This window comes from Thermobia domestica, chromosome 13 (genome assembly GCF_964235325.1).
Source record: "Thermobia domestica chromosome 13, izTheDome1.hap1.1, whole genome shotgun sequence".
NCBI lineage: Eukaryota > Metazoa > Arthropoda > Insecta > Zygentoma > Lepismatidae > Thermobia > Thermobia domestica.
The window spans coordinates 215747449-215761142 of NC_137466.1; the positions used below are offsets into that span (position 1 = coordinate 215747449).

Sequence of the window (13694 nt, forward strand, 5' to 3'; positions counted from 1 at the left end):
TACTAAATAGAATAATTGTTTAATAATGATGAAAGTTACAGAAAACGATAAACTATTCCAGATGAAAGTTACAGAAAATGATAAACTATCCCATATGATGAACAGAAACACAGCTTGAGTATGTTGTAGTAACGCACTGGAGTATCCTCACCAAAATTCTTTTAAAGTTTTCATTTAAGATGTATGTGGTACTAATGCATGCGTAGAACGTGACATTCTAAGAGTCTCTTTTGAGTTTTAAGAGTACAATAGAATTCTTTCTAGGTGTTGTTTGTTGACATTTAGCATCCGTTTTCAACACCTTGTCCATATGAAACGTGAGCAGATCGTTAAAGATAAAATCTGAACCACTCCAATGCGTTTAATGTTTTCCCACTGGCATTCGAACCCATAATGATACTCACCAAACTAGCGGGGAGAAATCTCCCTTGTTACCATTGGATGAAGAATTTCCTGTAGATCTAATGTGAAATAATATAAGAATGACTAAAAATGATCGATAGTCTTTGAGAGTTGGCGATAATAGATGCTATTTCTAGTTGGAAGTGTTTCGAGACATCGGCGAAGATGTTCCTTTTAGGGACTGAACTTAACTATGTATACGGGATTGGATATACAACTTAGTGGGATGTAAGCCACTATCCATGTTTCAATCTCAGGCATATTTTCATCCTTGTCTCATTTATTTTGAAACCCATGTACTATAAAATTTAATTAACTGTATCTTGCACTGTATTTAACACATGAAAATAATTCATACTTAGGGCATCCAGACATCCTGAATTTACATAATCTGTCCCCCAAAACAGTTCAAAACTCCAAATGTCCCGGTTTTTCTCCAAAACATAGTTCGATATTTAAAAATATTATATATATATATATATAATACGAATAATTTACTCTTTGTCCCTCACTTTTCGTTAAGTGTTGATCTATTATGTAATTATGAGTAATTACGATATTTCAGCAAAAAGCAGGTATACAATTAGAAGTATACTGTAAATTTACATACGATGTCTCAGATCTTTAGTCTGAAAAGGTGAAAGAGCTATTTATACCTCTTTTTCATTATTAAGGAATATACTCTCAAATTGTTCACACCTCAAATTTATAAAACGTAGTTTAGTTACAGTAAATTGTCATTTTTTAGCGATATTTATAATTAACAATCAATATCGTTCTAAATTTAATGATGACACTTTGCATTGTAAATACTTACAGCTCTATGCAAAGAAAATTAAATGACATTAGTATTGAAATTTTAGAATCTTTCTTAGAAACTACTTATCAAGATAACTTACCAACAAAGAACAAATTCCATTACGTATATACTGGTTGTCATCTTAGGTGTCATATATGGGCACCCATAAAGGAAACGGAGGAGAATAGTCTCCCTGGATTTTCAAAAGTTGTTAAGTTCTTCGAGATACATGCCATAACATACGTATTAGATTTGCTCATTTACCAACTACAGCACTTAATATAGACTTACTGCAGTTAATGAAATTATGCGTTGTCAATGGTTTTACATGAAGTATTATGTGCATTAAGGTGTGTATCTTTGGGACTTTCCTGACTCCCCCTACGTTGGAAAAAAATCCTGCGGGTGTTTCTGGTACCATATGTATAGTCCTTGTGTTATTTTCTGAACATGTTGGAAAGGGCTGTAGCTAAAAATGAATTTTGTTATAATCGTTGGTTGTTAACAATGCTTTATCATGAATCGTTGTAGCTCCATGTCAACAGGATTGAACGCCATGGCTGCTGTGATTCTAGAAGACTTTCTTAAAGGCTACTTCAAGAAAGAATTCAGTGACCAACGGGCCAACTTTATTATGAAGGTAGTGGTTGTAGTCGTAGGCGTCATCTGTGTGGCACTTGTGTTCCTTGTTGAACATCTTGGTGGAGTGCTGCAGGTAAAGATAACTAGTATTACATTTTAATTATAGGAGTTTCAAGGCAAAACAATAAAAGAAAATATATCAGTAAATATATCTTCTACATCCACTATTTTTATGGCGTATCAGCAATAAATATATTTTGATATACTTCATACTAATAAATTACCAAAGGTTTGAATAACTGAGAAATTTTAGGAATAACGTATTAATTTATTATTTGGAACACGCATTGTGCTGTATCCATTTACCGTGTTCCAAATAGTAATCACAATATATATTCTAAGTACATATATTGCATTAATTTAAATAGCATCTTACAATTCAGCATGAGTTTTCATTTTCTCATTAAGAATATATCTAACAAATAAAGTAAACATTTATAGTAAATACATTTTCTTAATAGACGAAATGCTGAGTACATTTATTGTGTATATGGGTAAATAAAATTGGGTTTAGAAGACATGTTTGTGAAAATTCGACATTTTCAATTTTGCCTGATTAAGGAGGTTCCTAGTATTATTTTCTTTTACGAATTTGTAGAGAAAAATATCAAATAGCAGATCTTTTTTTACGCAAATGTTTTAACAGAATAATTTTCCACTTCTTCCTTTTCAAGATTTGGTTAGCTTATACAACAAATAAATATATGAGAAACTTTGATTATGGTAATGGCCGAATATTATAATTTAGACCGCACGTTTACTCCACAAAGTTATTTTATGCATTTCGATTAGTTAGTTGTCAAGCTTATAAAGCGAGGGCCAATTCAAACTAGGCTCCGTAAAGCGGTATAATAATATTACTGTAAACAGCGTCCTGGAAAGATATAAAAATGACTGTCCCAACCAAAATAAATCTCTAACAATTGTTTACTATCTAAACTTAACTTCCACGTGTAGTGTAGAACAAACATTTTGCAAGAATACTTTACCAAATAATCATTAGCAAAAAAGCAAGTTTGTATTTTCGCAATTTCATTCAATGAATCCTTCAATGTATCGATTGGTAGGGAACTAGTTCCTTGATACAGTTCATTTAATATCACTAGGAATGTGTTCTTATCCTAATCTAAGCTAATCTGACCTAAACATAACCACCAACAGTAAATTATCACGTGACACGACACCAGTAAGGAGTCTAGAACAGATACATTCTCAAAAAGGAGACCAAAAGTTCCAAATCACTGAATCGAATATAATGAATGAAATGACCAAAGTAAGAACTTGGCGGAGGAAAAAGGAACCTGACATACAGTCTAATCGGTTGTAAAGTTGTCTTGATTACTTATTAAGTTGTAATATGCATTGCATTTTGTAATGTACAAAAATGCATTGCCTCCTAGATTTTTACTTGTTAATACTTCTAGTATGTAAAAATTGATTAAATTAAATTAAACTTTCAAAAACTCACAGAGAACTGATTCCTAGATACGGCAAATAAATCGTTCTTATTTTTAGAAACTATGACAAATTAAATAAGAGAAGTTATACACTTTTTCTGATCATTGCATTAAATATACCATGACCAATGCCCATAACAACGAGATAAAAATTAAAGTAACAAAAGTTCACTATCAAATGTTTTGCTTATTTTAAATGTTCTACTTTTTCAGGCGAGTGCGAGTCTGAGTGGTATAAACGGAGGAGCCATGTTGGGTATCTTCACATTGGGCATGTTCTTTCCTTGGGCAAATGCCAAGGTACTAATACTCTAGTTCTTTTATTAATTACCATGATTTAGAGATTTCGATATTAGTTTATGCTTGTACATTCTAATGTTCCTTATTCATACCAATGTAATTAGTCTTGAAACAAATAACATTATTAGTATATGTATTAGTATGAATTTATATTGTGATCGTTATTTGTCTATTTCTTTGCAATTTAATGGATATTTTCAACCCAGAAGCTCTATGTAAGCAGATCCATAGTATGATAGATTAAGAATTTCAATTTATACATTTGCCATGAAAATTCTTCATCACATATATAGCTTTTAGAAAAAATGCACAAATAGCATAACGTAAGCCACAGATATATTAATTTTGATGTACTTATGGAAGCTTCAAATGCCTAGCGTAGTTGTAATTTATTACAATAGTAGTCGAGAACTGTATAAGAAAATCGATTATTACATTTTTAATATCGCCATGAAGCGCCCATTGATGCCGCTGGGCTAGCATAGAATATGTATACATAATTTACGTTCAACGTTTGAATCAATTATCCTAAAAATCTTCATGAATAAGATAGATAACGAAAAGTACTTTTATCTAACGTTAAGTCGAAGCTCTGAAACCATGCTATATGAATGTACTCCTGCTTCCCCATCACTTCTGTTGAACATAACCTGTTTCTTCTCCTGACCTCGAGTGTTTTCTTGTCGTAACTCAATGGTAACTTATAAACAACTATTTTAGTAGGTAACATTAAGTAGACTAGACATTGTCAATTGTCTTCAAGCAGTTCTCCGAGAGGATAGAAGAATGCTGATATAAATGTTCTTCCTGCTATATTCTATGCACAACATTACTTGATGTAGTTGCAGTGCTGATGCAACTAAAACATATAAACATAAACAGTTTTCTTGTTTTCAATTTTGCTTGCGTGGATTTTTGAGAGATGCTTCAATGTTGTCTCCCTCTGATTGCTCCATCTCATAATGATATTTTAACGTGAGAAACAAGATTAACAATGAGATAATAATAGTAACTGATGTTTTGTTATTGTTAACAACAGCGATGATCGACAATTTTCATTTAATTTTAAATTTATTCCTCTTTTTAGATTTATTAAAATTTAGTAGCGTTATAGCTATAGCAAGTTTGCCAGAAATTTCAAGTTTCAAGTACATAATGTTATATTCTGTGCTATACTTTTGTCTGAAAATTATTTAAGAAACTTAAGACCTATGTTGCAGGGTGCCTTGTGCGGAGGAATAACTAGCTTGGCTCTGATGTCTTGGATTTCAATGGGAACCCAGGTGGCTATTGCCCACAAGCAACTTACTTTCCCCAAGATGCCTGTCAGTGTGGAAGGTTGCAAGTACCTTTTTGATTCCACTAACATTACTTTGTCCAGTTACAACGAGGGAAACAAGTAAGTGATTAATGGTGAATTTTGTAAAGTTTCTCAACTTGCACTATTTATATTTTCATCTGGAGAACATAAATATGTTCTTCACCTACAGATCACCTAATATTCGATACGAACAAGAGCAATATTGCTTTAGTATCAGTGAGAAATTTACTTTAAGCGGAGAAAAGAAAACATGGTGGCCTGTCGAATGACTGTTCCAAACACTTCATGATAAACTGGTAACATGCATATTCTTGTCTGACGAGGTTCTGTTAAATTCAGTCGTTATTCTAAGCCAGTGGTAGAAAAATGGATCGACCGCAGGTAGAATACGGATCACGAATAAAAATAAAATCGCATATGTTTTGTTTCATTAATATCTGCAGTCTGCGATTATACACGTTTCGTTACATATACTTTTACAAGAAATGATGTTTTCAGTTAGTAATATCTGTTGTTCGAAATGTTACTAGCACAATAGAAATTGCAACTTACATTTAAATGGTCGTTTCCGTACAACATTTTGCAATAAATTATCAACTAAATTTCAGGGAGTTGTTGATAAGAATTATGATGATTGGAGTGTGGGAGCTATAGCAGTCAAATTTCATTGAGGCATATTAACAAAGTCTACTTAAAGGAAAATATTTTATAAAATATATTATTCTCACCATTTTTAACATGTTTGAAGGCATTCGTGTGATTTATCATAAATATTAATGTAAACAAATGTTTGTTGCAGTGAAGAAGTGTTCCTACTGTACAGAATATCTTACTTATGGTATGCAGTCATCGGCGTTTGTTCGACGCTTATTGTGGGGATGATCGTAAGCTTTGTAACAGGAACTCAAGATCTTAAGGACTTAGATCCAATGCTTTTAACACCAATGGTACGAAGATTTCTGCCAAAGAAGTTACCAGACGAACCTGCCAGTGTGGCTCTGCTAACTAAAGAGGCAAGTATATACGTTGAACGTGGTGAAGTAATACCACATTTTTCACTTCCGTATCCCATTTGCATTTTTCTCAAGTTACGTTGGTTCAATATTAAAATTATTTTTAAAATGCTGTCGTAAGAAAACAAGGAAAACCGTTGGTATAGTTTTTATTTTACAATTGCAATTTAAGTTTTCTTGGAGGGGATTTATCCAAGGATGTTATAAAATAGAGGATCTGCCCATACAACAAAATCGTGAAGCCATACGTCACAGTTCCGCCACACCTACTCTGCCCACTTCCACCACTAAGATCGCAATGTTTAGAGCCAACAAACATGGCGGAAACCAGAGTAGCCAATCAGACGTACCAGCTTACACGATGCTCGATTGTTTTTTGGCTTCACTGAGTTCATAGGATGAAGATACGTATGGGCAGATCCTCTATTTTATAACATCCTTGGATTTATCTGTATATGCCCCATTCATCTTACGTTTAGGATTTAAGAATTTCTTAAGAAACTGGAAGAAAACTGATAGGTCATGAAGATGTGAATAGACCATATCGTTTACGCGGTGTCTTCCTCTTTCGCCTATTCCTGTTACGCCTAGTAGCATCCCAGGAATATTTATCAAGATTACTAGGTTATCAAGATTGTAGAAGAAACAGGAATTTTAGTTTCGTCTATTCCTGTTTCGCCTATTGTTAAACCGAAGGGATTTTTGAGTTCGGGATTTTTCTTGAGAATTTTGTTTTCAATGTGAATTCAGTTATTACGTAAAGTAATTTAATATTAACGAAAATGCATCATTGCAGCTACTTGGGTTCAAATCCCGTCGTGGTAGTGAGTAATTTTTCTGAATGGGAAGATAATGTTTATGTAACTGATTTTGTAATTATGTTATTCCTTTAATAATAATAATAATAATAATAATAATAATAATAATAATAATAATAATAATAATAATAATAATAATAATAATAATAATACCACAATGGAAATAAAAAGTAACATAATCGAGGGTATTCACAGGAACAGAAAAGATATAGGGTATGTCAGATGTTTCTTAGGATTACACATGAACGCAATAATGTTATTACGTTTATGAATTTACAGATAGAATTATCATTTTATAACAACAAGTGGAATATATAGATTTGTTAGCTGATTACAGTAATGCATTTTGTTTCTCCCTTCTTCTAAGTAGAAAGATGAGGTGACATCTTAAAAAGGATCATTCTCGTGACTAGAGATCCCTATTGTAAGTTCGATCACTATTTGCAATTTGTGCACATCTACGAACAATTCCTTGGAACTCATTTTGGCCCATACTACAGCAGTAAGGGCGTGTTTAGCCCTTATGTATTCATTAATTCTTGTCCAAACACGTTATTTCCCAGACAGTTACGAAGAATGATACAGGTGACGTAATTTTGTGTTGTTTGCATTTCACCTGTAAAGGAAGTTGTCTATACTCTTAGATCCATTGAAACTGAATATTTTTCATGTTAGTATACATCAGAAGTATCAGTTTTGTAGATTATTAAAATCATCTGAGTTGCCACAGCCGGAATCGAACTCTCGTCCCCAACATTATGTAACTAACGCTTAAGCCACTACTCTAAGAGATCACTGTTCTGGGGGAAGGGAAAAATGGAGCTGCAGTGAATTCAGTAATTACACACTTTTACGGTTCCAGTGTAATAATGTTGAAACTTTCTAAAGTAGTAAAGTATTATGCAGAAAGAATAGTCTAGAGAAGTCAACATTAAATTGACAACTCATATGTACGGAGGCGCTGCCGTATGCTCTCGCCTCCGGCCCTGATTTTTCACAGCACAGCATTGGACATTTACTTATATTGATTGGAATCTGGTGTTTGAGGGCACTGGATTATTTTTTAAGTTAATTAATTTAACGAACCTTCCTCAGTAATTTGTTCCCTATTTTGACGCGTTTTACTTACTTTTACAGATTTCCACTAACTCTTTAAGGAGAGGGACAAAAACACAGAAACATGGAGGACAGTAAAGATCACAAACACTATTCGCGCGTTCTTCCCTTGCCTGATGCAAAACAATAAAATATGGTGAACATGCAATTTTTGGTCTTCCATTTTCCAAGTGGTGTCAAATCCAGAGTTGGAATAGGTCAGTGGGTGAAATTGATCGAGCTTTCTTAGTGGGTTAGTAGGTCAACAGCACGTGACCCACTGCGACCCATCATCCACCGTGACCCACTGCGACACACAACCCACCGTGACCCACCACTCACTATGAAGCACTCTGACCCACTGACCCTCTCTGCTCACAGCATTGTAAACAGCATCTTCTGACGCGACAAAACGCCAACGAACTACAAAATTACTTTACCAAAATATGTTAAATCGCCTATATGTGTGATTTGTTTATTTCAAGGTGACTTTAAAACACTCTAAAAAGTACGAAAAAAGTACCCCAGAAAGGGCTCGAACCACCAACCTTATGATTACTGGGAGGGTGTTCTTCCGACTTCCCCACGGAGGCGATGAAGGAAACGTCGCTTGTAAAGGGATAAATTGTTGAGATCTTTTTAATTTCGTCAATCAGAGTGCTCTTTTAACCGTATATGTGAGACGATAACTGTTTGGAACAAGATAAAATGCGTTCGCCAAGTAATTTTATAACAAAATGGCGCGTGTCTATTTACTTTGTTTCATAGTTCTCACATATTCACTTCATAATGATCGACGACAGTTCCCATCTAAATTCATACAATTATTGCACTCAAGATTTTTGACTTCATGATGTTGAGGCAGAGGTTATTCTTGACCCCCAGAGCTCACTTTAGGAACAATTCGTCAGGAAAAAATAATATATAATAATAACCGCATGTACATGACTGGCGATAGTTCGTGTTGGTCCCTTCGCGATTCTCCGCGACATATCGAAGGAGCGCGGACCAAAACGAAGTCCTCGCTGCTACACGATGGTAACTTCAACACCCCGACGCGAGATATCTGTTTCGACTCGACGAAACCCTGCCGGCAGTGGGACACTAGCGGCAATCTTTCGACTCGTCTCTATATTGACGATCGACGTTTACCCGCAAGTGGGCCACAAGGTGTTGACAACGTTTGCGGTATGGGGTAGGTCCATGTTTCATATAGCCTCGCTACTGAAAGGGACGTTAAACTCAAAATCAACTCAACTCATCAACAAATACAGTGCTTCGCATCATATATCCCTATTGACTTGCGCTTATACCATGCGCTTTATAATAATTGCTGAAGCTTGTTTATTATTTGGAGCGCTTAGAGCACAGGGCAATCAACCCATAAAGTTGTGAGAAAAATAGACATAAAATTTGTAATGGAAGCTTCTGTATGTTGGTCTACGTACCTTGAATTGGGACTTTCAAATTTCATCCGTTTTTCTACTGAAAAGTATCGATAATTCAACAAGGAAATAATTAAATCATGATAATTTAATTGAAATTCATCGTAATTTTGCCCACGACAAACACTTTACCATTTTATATCGTAAAGGTCACATCCATCATTATTGTAACACATTATTGAAAGATTGACCGTAGAAATTCAAACACCGATTAGTTAGAATTTGACAATCTGGGTTTATTACAAGTATAAACTCTTTAGTCGGTAGAAAAGAGGACGTGGATCATGTGTCTGAGCTGATGACGATGAGTTTTGGTGGGTCAGTGGTTCATGGTGAGTCCTGGGTCGGAATGGGTCATGGTGGGTAGTGGGTCAGAGTGGGCCGCGGTGGGTCAAGTTTTCATTGACCCACGCCATCACTGACCAAATCTATAAAACCAAACCAAACAAAGAGCAATAATACACAAAACGCTCAACATCTTAGCTATTCATGACAAACTATAGCATGATCCGAATAACTCTACTATATCCAAAAACCATCATTTGTCATATTTTACCGAAATACGTCATGACTTTTCTGACAACCTGATACTTTAAATGTTGTTAATACCTCATCATTTATTCAATTATTCTCTTATGATCATCACAACCTTTAGGGTACTTCCCGTAGATATAGAAAGGTGAAATGTAGTATCCAGGCTTGGTGTAGCGTGCAAGTAAACAAATGAAAAGCAACAGGATAATATTTTTCTCCTCCAAAGCCTCTAAAGTAGGGTGTGTTGATTATTCAACAAAAAGACTTGAAATCCAATCAGAAAATTCATAAAATATAAAATATGTAGCTAAGTCTCGACTTTGCAATAATAATAATAATAATAATAATAATAATAATAATAATAATAATAATAATAATAATAATAATAATAATAATAATAATAATAATAATAATGAAGGAATAACAGAATTACAAAATCAATTACGTAAACAATACTTTCCAACTAAGAAAAAATTATTGCCATGGCAAGGGCCGTAACTTGTGGGGCAGAGGGACCACTGCCTTCCCAGGGAAGCCTCCCGCCGTTCGAGGGGTTCCTATTTTAAGACAAAGTTGTCATACATCATATACGATACGAAAATGAAATTATAAGTGAAGCATCAAACAGGTTCACTATATTACATAAACAGAACAACACACTAAAGGTAAATAAAATAATAATGAGTCGTAGGTCGATTTCAGTAAAAAAAAAAAAAAAAAAAAAAAAAAAAAAAAAAAACTGTCAACTATTAGGGGCACTAGAAATAATATATATTCGTATATTACTGTCAGATTTGTCAATATTGTCCCCTTAATTAATTTGTCGTGTATAGAACGGGTTCAGAGGCGTAACTAACGACTCCGCAGACCTTGGTATACGGGAGATTCCAAGAATTTTAGATATCCTCTGATCTTATTGGCCGATACAGATAGGACATCAAGAATCATGACCTACATATAGCGGAAATTAAGGCCAACTGCTGTGGGCCCTCGTGGCCGAGTGTTCTAGGGCAATGTTCTGGTAATGAAAATATTTTTTTCGTGGATTCAAACCTTGCCCAAGGATTTTTTAAAATTTCATAACACTTTTTTGATTAAAATAAGCTTGCAGTTTTATTATACGGATCAATGGTAAAAGTAATACTACTACTACTACTACTACTAATAATAATAGTAGTAGGAACGGGTTAGAAGCCCCGCAGGGGTTGGTTAGGTTCTGTTTTCATGCTCTGTACACTTCACATGACCAACTTCAAACAGCTGGCTAGGGTAGCGCGCGAATACTGAAACTCTTGGGATCGGCGTAAATGCTGCTGGCTCTTCTTCTTTGGAAATTAGAAGTTACGATCAGGAAGAATAGTAGTAATGTAAATCGGGAGCTGTTAAATAGGATGAGGTAGCCTCAACTTGAGGAATATTTTGTGATATTTTCCTCATTGACGAAGGTCTATATAACTGGCTTTTGAGTTACAGGAGGAAATCTCGAGTAAGTCATTGTGACACTCATAAGGAACGTCTTCTCATACGAGCATTAGTAGTTTGTATAGTCTTACATGCAACAATTTTAACTAGCTAAAAGTTTAGATAAAATTTTAAGTGACACGGTAAATAAGTGGTTAGCGTATTGAAGTTCTGTTCGGGGGACCCGGCTTCGAATCCTGACCAGGTTGAAACTTTTTCAAATGTTTCAATTTCAATTTCAATACATACTCAGTGTGACAAGAAAGATCTTCTCTTCTCCAGAAAGAAAATGATGTTGGAATGAGGAGAATCGGAGGTCTCTCAATGGAGGCAATCATTTACAAACTTATTTCGAGCAGTTGTTCTAGATTTGACATTTTCAGCTACTTTCAAGCATTTTCTGATTCATGCGTGGTCACTATTTTTATTTCTCTAAACATACAGTATATAAAGAAATAATACATTGCATACAAAGCAATATTAAGATAAATATATAGTGTTCTTTGGAAAACACGATCCAAACCATAGAGATTCATCTTATAATCGAGAACTGTTTCCTTAGTCACCTAGTTTACAATTTTACCTGGATAAACACCTGGATCAGGGCTACTAACTGCTGTCAGTGCCGAGAAATGTTACGTGCAAGTTGATTAACATCTGTCTAGGCGTTCTCACAACTGCAAAAAACCTGGACCTCAAGTAATGGAATTAGAGCACTTAGGGGGGATATACTTTAGTGGCTGAGTGTACCTGAGGGAACATTATAGGCATATGCCTGTAATTGTGCAGTTAGGGATGAGATGTGGACCTACAGCTTAATGGGGAATAGAAACCACACGAGGTCCGTTCGGGAAACGAACGCAGGACCCCTACACCAAAGACGCACACGTCAACTGCTTAACCACAAGGAGGCTCAAGATTAATATGTCGATTTTCTACGTATATTTAATAAATGTTTGTGTTAATGTTTTACTTGTCTCGGTATAAGAAAAGAAAAATGTATGAGTAGGAATAATTATTAATTACGAATACTTTGAATACTGAAATAAAAAATAAATTGATAAAAAAGATAAAAAAGAATGTGATAATTGGAAAACTATACAATTTATTTTGTTTCAGCCTGTGAAAATTGAGTTTACAATAAACAACGGAAATGCGAAGGAAAAGAAATTGGCAGAAGATATGGACGAGAATAAAGTATGACATTTGGTGAAATAATCAAATATGTTACATCAAGTGGACTTGTGAAGAAAATCAAAGAAATATCTGATGTGTAATATATTTTCAGTGAAGTACAATACAGAAATGGTGATACAGTTGGGAAAATATTTCCCAAAGACATCACAGAATCTTTTGTTACCTGTGACAAGATCACAAGGAGTGCTTTGATGTTGGACAGAGTTTGTCACAAATTACGTTGTAATTTTAGGTTGAAGTGGAAATTACAGTTGTGGCATTTAATGAAGTTTGTAAATTAAAGAATAAATATAGTGTATTATGTGAGTGTTCTATTCCATTTACCCTAATATTGCTAAGTAGGACTACTAAGCCAGCCGAACAGAGATAAGAACAGATAAATTCCCCCCTAAATAAAAATTGTTACCTATAGTTTATAAGTATATTTTGCGCCTCACATGTGTCATCGTTAGCAGAAGTCAAGCAATAGATGAAATCTGCTGCTTAAGACTTTTCAACAATAAATATATAGAATAGATAAATAAATAATCTGTTTTAATTGAATAAAACATATTGATTATTATTGGCGATTAACTAGATATCGCCACAAAAAGAGTTTTTGTTGATTTTGTGGGAAACTACTAATGAGAATTTTTCCTAAACCATGTTATATGGTTTACCTTGGTGCGATCTATCAATTCAATTGTATTACTTTGGATTATAATAGAGTTGAACAAAAATTAAGATTTTTAGATTTACACATAATTTTGGACTATGTCTCATTGTCCATCCTGTGTTATCATCTTGTTAGTGCGTATATATTATTCTGAGTACGTCCGTCCATCCGTGTACTACATACGATAACTCTTAAACGGAAACGAAATTTTGAATTCTGTATTTCGCAATAGATATATAAAGGCAATACATATGCAATAGATTACCTTGACTGAATTTGTTATTTATTCAAAGTACGAAAGTATTTATTCAGTAAGCACGAAATGCGCCATAATACAATGATATTTGTACTTATTTTACTGTTTGCTTCTACACAACTGCACTGAGAGAAGAAATGTATGCTGCATACGAGAAATGTATTTATCTGCGTAAATCTTGTGATTTCCATACTTAACGCACAGAAGTATGTGACATTGTCCAGCATCGTTCGGCGAACGTATAGGTATAAAGGTACATTAATCTGTACACATGTTCATGATTAGATGGTACACACGTA

At 34.3% G+C, this 13694-nt stretch overlaps 1 protein-coding gene across 1 annotated transcript in view; it reads left to right on the forward strand.

Annotated features, from left to right (window-relative positions):
* The window catches only part of LOC145669017 (sodium-coupled monocarboxylate transporter 1-like), a 62110-nt gene extending 49245 nt beyond the window's left edge, over positions 1-12865 (forward strand). The window contains exons 11-15 of the mRNA XM_081737354.1: positions 1733-1916; positions 3514-3600; positions 4821-4999; positions 5721-5934; positions 12407-12865. Coding sequence (XP_081593480.1) covers positions 1733-1916; positions 3514-3600; positions 4821-4999; positions 5721-5934; positions 12407-12490 — 748 coding nt within the window. The 3' untranslated portion in view covers positions 12491-12865. The remainder of the gene's footprint in view (positions 1-1732; positions 1917-3513; positions 3601-4820; positions 5000-5720; positions 5935-12406) is intronic.
* The last annotated feature ends 829 nt before the right edge of the window (positions 12866-13694 follow it).